The 11,806-nt window shown below is 38.1% G+C and overlaps 1 protein-coding gene across 1 annotated transcript; it reads right to left on the reverse strand.

Annotated features, from left to right (window-relative positions):
- Positions 1-610: 610 nt before the first annotated feature.
- On the reverse strand, positions 611-11,018 carry CCDC195 (coiled-coil domain containing 195; the record flags this gene model as incomplete). The annotated part of the gene is made up of 3 exons (XM_081096102.1): positions 611-734; positions 4,710-4,956; positions 10,757-11,018. The coding sequence occupies 3 exons, from the start codon at positions 11,016-11,018 to the stop codon at positions 611-613; spliced, it is 633 nt and encodes a 210-aa protein (XP_080952228.1).
- Between the last annotated feature and the right edge of the window lie 788 nt (positions 11,019-11,806).

Here is an 11,806-nt window from a genome sequence, read left to right on the forward strand (position 1 = left end):
CTGAGATTTCCAACCCTTAAGTAATGATCCTGAACCTTTTCTCTCTCCTTCTAACTTGGTTTAGTGTCTTTGTCACTAGCCATGCTGAACCCACAATGTAGGCTATTGAAGTTGGCTGTGTTTGTGCTCACATGCCAGTGACACAGGATATTAACAGTACAATATCGATGCACAATTAACTATAAGGATAATTGCTATTGCCTGTATGCCATTAATAAAAAACAGTACTTTTTCCCCCCTAGATTTGTTAGTTCCATCTGGAAAGTGACATTTATAATGTGAACAGCAGCATTTTCTGATAGCATAACACAGATACCGAACATAGCACTCAATTTAATTTATTCACATTTAATTGCTTACATGCTGCACAGAAAGACTACAATAGCTGCTACACACATCGACATCAGCATCCAACAACAACACAAAGTAATTGCTTCCATTTTTTGGTCAAGTTTATTGACAAGTCCACTGACCTCACACCAAGTATTTTGTGTGTCTACTGGGCATCTTGCCAGAGCTCTTTTCAGGAGAGGACGCTGAATCTGTGAGGTGTTGGTGTTCCCAACTCTTGGGAACCAACTATTTCTTAAATTTTACCATTTCACACATCCTATTCCATAATGGTATTTAGCTGATTTGTCGTCTGATTTGATGAGTATTTCAAAGAACTTGAATTTTTGGAATATGAAGCTATGTCCATGGGTAACAGGAAACTAACTGCCTTAATCTTTTCCCTAAAAAACAAACAAACAAACAAACAAAAAATAAGGGGAAGATAAATAAAACTTGTTAGTAGCTTTTATACAAAACATTTAGCGTTTTCCCAAATCACCAACCAGTGCCTACTGTGTTAAAACTTCATTTTAAATATATCATACTAGATATTTGTTTATTTGCTCATCAACAATTCAAGATTATATGTTGAAACTGGCCCTTTAATTAAGAATAGTGAAGGGTGTTGATAAAACTAAAATTTGAAACTATTGAGAGAGCGTCTTTAAGCCTGAAAATTATTAACTTGATGTCTGAAGTTGAATACCATGCTGTCTTAGGCAAAAGGTCTTTTCCCAGCCAAACTATTTGGTTGAAAGGAAGCAGAAAATTGAGGCAATTATTTTATAATCCAGATCCATCTACAGTTATAGACTTTGAAGTAACTGAATATCCACCACATCTGGACAATAAAGGGGAGAGAGCAGTGACGATAATGACCCTGAGTTATGTGAGCAATTATCTTTTCATTTTGCCCGTTTCTCTTTTTCCCCCTAAGAGTGCTATGTAGAATTTTGACATAAACCAGGGTAAACTGCTCCCAGGAATAAGTCTAAAGAATATTGTTTAAAATTACTGCCTTTTCTCCAATTTTGTTCTCTCTCTCTCTCTTTATCTCTTTATTAGATAAGGCTATAAATCCAGTGAATGACATTTAGGGGCCTGCAACTAGGGAAATATATCTGCTTCCTCCCTTGGGAGGGAGGCCAGTGGTTCCATTTATTAGGATCAATAAAATAATAACTGCTGCTACTTAGTAAGTATTTACTTCACTGTCTCATTTATTCTTCACAAAAGCAATAAGGTAACTGCGATTGTGATTCCGTTTTTATAGAGGAGTAAACTGGCATAGGACCGACAAGGAACTTTTCCAAGACTGTGTTATTGGTTAGTGATGGAGTTGGGGTTTGCGCTATGTGAGTGCAAATCTGCCTTCCTAACCGTTTTTGTAATAGCAACAGAACAGAATATGTTTATTTTAATGTGTCTGGCTTCTTCTATCAGTAAAATGAATAACATAGCATTTGTAATATTAATTGTTTCCATGGACCCTTCCCCCTAATCTTTTTGACAGCCTGAGATATTTTTTTTTTTAATGAAGAAGAAAAATATTGCATTTCTATGGCAAAATTTAGGAAAGGTTAAAATTCTATCTCTAGTTTTGGGAGAGCATTTGTTCTTAGAAATATTGACATTGGCATTATCTTATAAAATACTTCCTTGATATAATAGTGGAGAAGCTCACAAGCAGATGAGGAATGGTGCCTGACTGTTCAAAAAAGCCAGTTCAAACAAGTTGGTCTCCATACATTTTTTGAAAGTTATCCTAAAGGAAATAATTTTACCAAAAAAATCAGAGGAGTAGTGTCATGACAAATTACTTTGCTAGCTAGTCCTTGAGAAAGTAAAAGGCAAAATAAAAAAGGAGTAAAAAAACCAACACATGTTTAATTCCTACTCAACAGTTCTCTCTGTAGCCACTGGATTTTATGCCAACCCAGCTGTTGATTTTCATTCATTACTGACTTTCTTGTTTTAACACAGTCCTAAAATTGGCTCAATCTTTCAAACTAAAGTAGATTCCAAATTAGAAATGGATTGTGTTCAAGTAGTTTATTTGTTGGCAGCTTGGAAGTTGGAAAATGTTTTGCTTCAGGAAAATAAATACATCATAAATATTGGGTAGGTTCCCAAACTCTCATAGAAAATATGTACACGGAAATGGGAAAATTGATATTACTGTATTTCTCAGCATTGTAGGCCTGTGAAAATGTAATGGTTTAAGTGCAAAAAATAAAACATTATAAAACAGGCACTGTGCAATTTCAGACTATGTGGACATAAGCCTGGAAAGATATCTATTAAAATCTAAATGATGGTTCTTCATATGTGGGAATATGGAAGATTTTCCTTTTTATACTGTTTACTTTGAATATTGCATTTATGCTTTATAATTTGTGATTTTTTTGCAATGAAGATTTTGTGCTTTTATGTAACTATGACTATATATGGATATATGTGTATATGTATGTATATATAATATGTTTAGGCAAGGGTAGATCTCTGCTTTTCTTCTTTCTCTGAAGACACAATAGTTGGGTTAGTATTTCTTACTTCTATATCCCACAGCTGCTCCATCAACAAATCTTACTGGCTCTACCTTCAAAACATATTCAGACACTAACACCCATGGTTACTACTCCTGGCCAAGAAATGATCACCTCGTTGCCTACACTACTTTTTTAGCCTTAAACCTGGTCTTCTTGATTTCTGTATTTTTTTTCTATAGTCATTTCAAAACGGGGCTCCTGATATGATCTTTTTTTTTTTTTAATGAAAAGAGCATTATTATGTACCCCAAATCACTTGGAATAAATCTGAACTCATTGGAAGAAAGTGGAAGTCCACCTTATAATTTTCCTTCATTTCTCTTTCTCACTCCATTGCAGTCTCACCTGCCTCCTTGCCTTTCCTCATGCACGAGCCATGAACCTGCCCAGCTACCTTGCATTCTGAGTTCTCAAAGCCTAGAATGTTCTCCCCGTGCCCAGTGCCTGAAATCCTCAAAACCCTCTCTGCTTTGCTCAAATGATGAGGCATTTTCTAGCCATGATGTAAAAATTTCAATAGTGCTTACTCCTCTAACCCTTCTCTTTTCATTGTGATTGGTTTATTTTTCTATTTAGTACTTATCACCATTCAACATAATATACACTTTATGTATTTTCATGTTTATTAATTATCATGTTACAAAAGAAAAAGCCCACATAGGAAGGGATTTTTGACAGCTACCCCTGTGGTGGGTAGAGCCCAGGCCCCCTTTTTTCCTTTATTTTCCTCCTTCTACTCTTAGGAGACACATGTGCAGAGACTCTTGCTAAAGTGTCAGGGCCAAAGTCAGGGCTGGAAGATAGGAATGCCGATTGTGGGGGATGGAGGTCATGCTCTAGCAGAGTAGAGCAGATAAATAAGCTTGATGGTGGAAATCTTGTTCTGAAAGAGCCCTTGGCTCTACCCACTACAGGGACCACTGGCCAGCTGTCCTCTTTAACTCTCAGCCTGTCTTTCTAATATTTTCTCAATCCCCCAGTTCTCAGGCTGCTTCTAACTCCTAAATGCCAATTCATGTATTTTGCATTATAGGTTAGTTTTTGTCTCTAGGCCATTTTGGGTTATGCCAAAAAGGGCCCTTTTTATGCCACAAAAAGCCCATTAAGGCATCTTTCTCCAAAAGAATAGTTATCTCTGAGAGAGGAATTCTGCGTTCAGCTCCCAGAGTAACTGTGTCTTCTCCCCAAGACACTTGTTACTATAGGGGTCAGTTCACTTATGTGGCTTCACTGCTGCATGAAAGTTTCAAGCACAATGTTTTATTTTTGCTGACTCTTATATTGCTAGTTCCTAGCTCAGAGTTTGATCATTAATCATGTTTGATGAACCTTAGCCATTTTGGCTCAGTGGATAGAGCGTCAGCTTGCAGACTGAAGGGTTCTGGGTTCGATTCCAGTCAAGGGCACATATCGCAGTTGCAGGTATCTCCCTGGCCTGGGGCCTGGTCGGGGCATGTGCATGAAGCAACCAATCGATGTGTTTCTCTCACATAGGTATTCTCTCTGTCTTTCCCTCTCTCTTCCACTCTCTCTAAAAATCAATGGTAAAATATCCTCAGGTGAGGATTGATACAAAATGTTTGGTGAGTAAGTGAATACTGTTTCCACTTATTAGAGGCCTCTCTAGAGCGTGCCATTTGACCTCAAATAAATGTGTTCCTTTTGATTTCTGAAATGACAACCTAAGATGGAAACTATTTTGGCCTACTGGCCTACTTGGTATTGTTTCCCTCCCTAGATATGATCTTGCTCACCCAGGAGAATGTCTCAGTAGCCATCACAGCAGGCAGGCACCTGAAAACTAGCTTAGGAAAGATTGGACCTTACCTGCCACTGAGAACGTACTCGGGAAAGGTTCTGTGGCTGGAACTCTTGCTGGTAAAAGAATCTTCTGCAAATGCTTTTTCTTCATTGTCTTGCTTCTTGATTGAAGAACATGTCAGTGGTTTAAGCATTCCCTGAGCTTCTAGAATTCTACTATTTGGATGTCTTTTCCCAGATTTCCAAGGATCATTTGCAGCAAATGAATGGACTGGTGAGGAAATGGAATAGCGTCTAACAATCATGACATTGTCTGTATAGAAGACACAAAATTTAAGTTTAAAAATTCGACCTTTAATGATGCCTGGAAATGGAAAATTATGTTGCTAGTACTTTATTGAAACTAAGCAATATTATTATTTTTATTTTCTTTTTGCACAAGAGACATCCATTCACTGATTCATTTTGCAAAGAGTTGAGTGCCAACAGTGTGCCGGACACTTTTTTTAAAGGGGTAGGGATGTGGTAGTAAACAACACAGAATTCTTGCCTGCCTAAAGCTTATCCTCTTGTGTGGCAAACAGACAATTCACAAACATAACATTCAGATAGATTCTAGAAAAACAAATAAGGCTTCTGAGAACAAGGGGATAGAAACAGAGGAGGGAGGGTGTCTGCAGGGTCTTTAAATAGTGTAGTCAGGTTAAGACTTTTAGGGAACACAGCATTTGAACTAAGACTTTGACATATAGAGATACTAAAACCTTAAGTGGGAAGAACATGGATCTTCTAGAGATTCTAATTCCGGATGGCTTTCTCAGTCCTAATTCTAGAAGACTCTACTCACCAACAGCCCCTCGCCTGAGTGGCCACAAATAATTGAACAGGCTGCTGCTAATTGGCCTATAATTATGTGTCTTGGCTTTAGTTGGGACAATCATTATAAGGAAGCATGTTGAATGAGAGATGAAAGCAAAGAAGATGCGTGGAAAGAAACAAAAATGCCTTTTGTGAAAAACTGGAGAGCTACTGAGAGAGACAGATTTGTGGCCTTAGTTTCTGAGGGCTTTCAATTCCATTTCTGTCCATAGGTATCTTCCAACAAGCTCTTTTCTTGAGGTAAATCAAGTCTTCTAGAACCATTCCTTGTAACTAAAGCAGCTTGGTTAAAAGAATTGCATTTCCAGGAGTCTTGTTTTGTCTGAACCTCAGCTCGAGCACTGTGCTAACTGACCCAGAGCCTGTGATTCAATCTCTCCTTAGACATGTAGTTTTACCCCTGAGGCCAATGACACTGACCTCATTGGTTGGGTTTCATTTTCGGGAGCACAAGTAATACATTCTTGTTGAATCTTTATGGTTTCTTGTCACCACTTTGCCATTAACTAGCATGGAAGTGTAAGTAAGCCCTGCCTTATGTTTATGCTTTGAGAGTTTCAAAAGCATTATTTTTTAATTTATGTTTGATGCCCATGTCTGCAGAACACAGACAGCAAATTATTATGGCCATTGCAAAAAGTGAAGCTGCCATGGCTTTCTATGGTGCAGAAGAGTAGAAGATCAAATTTTAGGCAAGAGTCCAGGGAAAATTTAAGTTCAAATCTATCTGAGATGATTAAATCCAAATATTGCTCATAAATGATCTTGAAATACTTTTCTTTAGCTATGATATAGAGCTTCCATAATTATCTAAGAACAGGCTTCTGACTATTGAAAAATACAAATGTTTCTGTTTAAAAGGATTATGAAACAATCTCTTTATACCAAGTGGTAAAAAAACACAGCAGAGGAAATTATGCTGATGATAGTCAACTTATGTTTATCCTTACATACACTCCAGCTTGACTGATTAGCAAATAGGCTCTTTGTTCATCTCCCTGGGTCACAATAGTCGGTATCTTTTATTTTCTTGTCAATAAGATGGAAAATATATTCAACACACAATGGCAGTCATTAGCACAATTTTAAAGATCAATGCCAAGTGCAGTTTTTTTGCAGTAAAAGGATATGAGTAGATTGAAGAGAATCAGAGAGGTCCAGCAATGATGAGGGTTCCCTGTAAAGAGAGTTTCTTTTATCTTCTTTGTAGCAAATTATCTCTTTACTAATAGTCCCGAAGTGAGGTTGCCCAAGGCAGGACGGGTGAGAGAAACATCCCTGAAAGTGCTGGTTGAATTTCATACCTACCAAAGGGTTATACACATTACAGGTGTTTCCATGATTATTTAACAAAGATTCATTCTGAGCCTGTGCTCTGTATTCATCTATATATATAAAAGCCTAAGTGACCATTTGGCCATTCAACTGTTTGACTCTTTGTTCGACTGGTCTTATGACGTGCACTGACCACCAGGGGGCAGATGCTCACTGCAGGAGCTGCCCCCTGGCAATCAGTGCACTCCCATAGCTGGAGCACTGCTCAGCTGACCAATGGGTACCAGGCGAGTGCACCTGTGGCAGCGTGAGCCTCTCCCACAGACACTCCCTCTGCTTGCCCCTCCCCTATCCAGACCTGGACTGGGATCAGGACCCGCATCGGGACTGACTGGGTACTGGCCTTGGCGCTTCTCGGTCATGGGTGCACTGGTATCACCCTAGGATGGGTGAGCAGATACCACAGCAGAGTGGCAGCAAGCCTACTGAGCGGTGGCAGCAGGTGCAGTAGGGCCAGGATGAGCGGGAGTGGCGCGGTGCTGGCTGGCCTGGGGTCAGGCTCCTTCCCAGCCACCTGCCGCTTCATTCACTACTACATCCCTCAGGGGATATTGGACTGCCGGTTTTGGCCAGATCCCCGCAGGCCACGCTGAGGGACCCCACCGGTGCAGGAATCCATGCACTGGGCCTCTAGGATATATATATTTCACCAAGCAGCTGTGCCCCAGGGCTGTAGCATAGCTCTGTGTCCTCAGTTGAGTGATGGGAAATAGACTTTCCCTGCTCATCAGATCTCATTTTGTCTCACTACACACATCATAGAACAAACAGAAGACCTTTTCAGTTTCAAGTGACTTGCTTCCAGGTCTTCTTTAATTGTTCCCTTTCTTAAAGTGAGACTCGCACGTGTGATTTCACCTTATTCCTTCTCAAAGAATAGGTTTATGTTATTCTCTTTTCAAAAGAGAATTGGCCATGTTGCTTGATCTCTCTGGGTCTTATATCGACAACTATAAAATAAGGGGATGATCTCTAAAGACCCATATCAAATCTCTATGATTCAGTTATAAGTATGAATTTTGACTAATGTTGGAAATACCTTATTAAAAAACTGCTAAAATTTATACTCAAGTAAAATAATATTTTTCTGTCATATTTAATGATATTAAAATAACTACTTCAAGTAACTCATGATGAGTGTTATTTAATGTTATTTCATTTAATCCTCTAGCCTGTGGGATAGATTCTACTACTATCCCTATTTTACAGTTGAGGAAAGTGATCATAAAAACATGTTATATCCATAGAGTCACATAATTTTATAGTTGGGATAGGCCTTGGAGAGTGTCTGTTCCGATCCACTCATTTTTACATGAGGATACTAAAATCAGGAATTCTATGTGGTCAGGCCAATGTTCTTTCTACTGTGTCACTTACTTTTGTAATAGCACATCACATATAAAACAGGTAAATATCACTTAAAGTAATATTCAACTGGGCTTCCAAGCACAAACTTAAATCATATTTCTTTCTTTGTTTTATTTGCGCAACAGGCAAGAGTTACCAAAATTTATCAAACCTTTTTCACCATCCTTTTTAAACTTAATGCTAATATTCTTATTGAAAGTTGCCATCCATATGCTGACATATCAAATCAATTGTCGTATTAATATTCTAACCTCAGCTTGTTGGCATGGCATGCTCTAGTCTTTGAAAAGTATAATACTTGTTTTAGAATAGCACAAGATACATAAACACCACTTACTTTCTTATTAGGATAAGCATCATAGAAAATAAGTTTGAAGGCGTGTTGTTCACCTTGGAGTAGGGCCAGTGGTTTCCAACTGGAGGAAATTTTGGGATGTCTGAAGGCATTTTTGATGCTCAGGACTGGAGCGGGGAGGCAGGTGCTACTGGCATCCAGTGCTTGGAAGCCAGGAAAGTTGCTGAACATCCTATAATATCCTACACACAGAACTACTCAGCCCAAAAGGTCAAGAATGCAGAGGTTACGAAGCCCTGGAGTACAAATGTCCTTATTTTTTCACCAGGAGACACTCAAACTTCCTTATAGGTTATGATTTAAATTTTATCAAATAACTAGCAGACATAACTACTCAGATCCAGAGATATACTTGACAAAAAGGGAAAAGACCCTGATTGAAATCTGTTTCCAGCTTTGAAACACAGGGTCTCATCCTAGAGAGAGACTTCTCTAACAGAGAAAAGCAACTGGTAAGTATGGCATGTCTCATTGCCAAGTTGTTCTAAATGGCATTGCCTGAAGCCTTTGGCAGATGGCATTGAGAGAGCATTGAATATTTAATTATGCATATCAATTTTATTTGAATATTCTGTGTGCAGGCAAGCACTGACATTTAAATGTAGGATGTATTTTCTTGCTCTGCTGATTTCTGACTTCATGTATAGTCTTCACAGTCAAAATTATTCCCAGTAAAAGATGAGAGATTTTATTTTTAGAATATTTTAGGTATTGACCTTGCATCTTGAAGTCTTCAACTTGTATAGGAGGTTGAATTATGTAAAACATGGATAAACAACAATATCTGCCACTTACTGTGTGTTTGCCAGGTGCTATACTAAGCACGTGGTCTATTATTGCAGTTAATCCTCACAACCACATGACATAGGCACTATAACATTATCTTATTTTATTTTTAAGTTATAGTTGACATTTAATATTATTTTGTATGAGTTCCAGGTGTACAGCATGGTGATTAGACAATTATATAATTTATGAAGTGATCCCCCTGATAATTCAGGTATCTACCTGTCACCATAAATAGTTATTAAGATATTATTGACTATATTCCCTGTACTGTACTTTACATCCCGGTGACTACTGTATTTTGTAATTATCAATTTGCACTTCTTAATCCCTTCATCTTTTTCACCCAGCCTCCCAACCCCCTTCCATTCTGGCAACCATTAGTCTGTTCTCTGTATTTATAAGTCTATTTCTATTTTGGTTATTCATTTATTTTGTTCTTTAGATTCCACATATAAGTAAAAGCATAGGATATTTGTCTTTCTCTGTCTGACTTATTTCACTGAGCATAATATCCTCTTAGGTCCATCCATGTTTTTGCAAATAGTAAGACTTCATTTTTTTTATGGCCAAGTAATATTTCATTGTACATATGTACCACAACTTCTTTATCCACTCATCTATTGATGTGCACTTGGGTTGCTTCAGCATCTTGGCTACTGTAAATATCACTGCAATGAACATAAGGTGTATACATATCTTTTAGAATTAGAGTTTCGTTTTTTTATGATATGTACTCAGAAGTAGAATTGCTGGGATATAAGGTAGTTTTTAAAAAATGTTTTGAGGAAACTCCATATTGTCTTTCACAGTGACTGTACCAATTTTCATCTCTATCAGCAGTGCACAAGGGTTTCTTTTCCTCTACATTCATGCCAACACTTGTTGTTTGTTGATTTATTAGTATTATAACATTTTCAAATGAAGAAAATGAAGATTAAAGATGAGTCAAGTGGCCAGCGAGTGACCAATCATTGGTAACCATATTTGTCTGACTGATATTCATACATTTAACTGTTGTGCAGTAACATTCAAGCTTAGTAGGTGAGCATGCTTCTTGATTTATATCCACTCAGTGTTCTATTATGTAGCATTTAAATGCTTGAAGTAAAAAACACATTGTTTTTAACATGACTGAACCTCACCAACCTGTCATTCTTATTTTTCCAGGAATATTTGAAAATAGTTTTAATGTTGCCAAAATATGTTGCTTAAAGATGCTAAAGAAACGTTTGCCTCGGGATTCAAAGTTCATCTACCAGTAGAAAAAGGGTGAAAGTTGCCACTGTAAACACCAAATTATGCAGTTATTTGACAGGCACAGTAAACCTACTGTTTAGGAGATATTGCAAAGATGGGCACAGCCCAGAAGAGCTATGACTTTCGTTACCTTGGTGTTGCTGCGCATCTGGCTCTGAATCAGCGGAAATAACATTGTGAAGTGTTGCTGGAGATTGTCCAGGCACTTTTACTAGGTTACCAATGTCTGTGACTTCCTCTTCCCTTTCATCTCCGGAATGTCCCCCTGAGCCCGGGGTTCTCTGACTGCTTGAGGTCAGTTTCATCCGGAGGGCTTGATTCTCTTTCTCCAGCTTGTTGATCTCTGCCCGCATTTCCTGGATGACTCTCATGAGCTGGATGTTAGCTTCCATGGCCTCTTCTCTGGTTGCTCTGGTTTGCTTCTCTGGGGAGACAGGTCAACTTTTGCTCACCAGCCAAATGCACAATCTACTCAGTGGGACAGGCTGATCCCACCCATAAACCTTCCTGAACAATAGATGTCATTCTTTTCTGGGCCATCTTTCAGCACCTGGAGCATCAGGCTGCCAAGGAAGGTAAAGGATTTCCATGACTTATTCATTCTGGGTTTTATTTTTCAGAAAAGAGCTTTGCTTTGTATTTTACATTTCATATCAATCCACAGTTCTAGAATATTGCTTTGTGTCTGAAGAGAAGAGAATGCTCCAAAATGTCCAGTGAGGAACAGGGTTTCTTGTTTCTGTCATGAACTCGCCATCCTGCCAGCCACTCAGTTTTTTTCTCTGCTGCTCTTTTTGAGGTCAGATGTTTCATCGAATCACCAACTGTCACCAGTAAATTAAGACTGGAACATAAGAATTATGCCTTATCTTCTCTATAAAATGTTATAATTCTGTACTTTTGAAAATTATTCATATGACACCAGTTGATTAAGGGTAACAGTAATCATAGGGGGTCATATAAATTGCAGTGAGATTATTTAAATAAAATGCTTATAATTATATTTAAATCTCTCAAGATAAGGACAAGCAAGGTATAATCACTTTTCAGTAAGTTTCTATCTTAAAAGCATTTTTGCTGTCTTGGTTTTAAGAGTGTTTGGCTGGACAAAGGCTGCCCAAGGATATTTTTGGAATGTAAGAAAATACAGGTTTAATATTAATCTTGAATGAGAAAGACA

This window comes from Myotis nattereri, assembly GCF_964212035.1.
Source record: "Myotis nattereri genome assembly, chromosome: 7".
Taxonomy (NCBI): domain Eukaryota; kingdom Metazoa; phylum Chordata; class Mammalia; order Chiroptera; family Vespertilionidae; genus Myotis; species Myotis nattereri.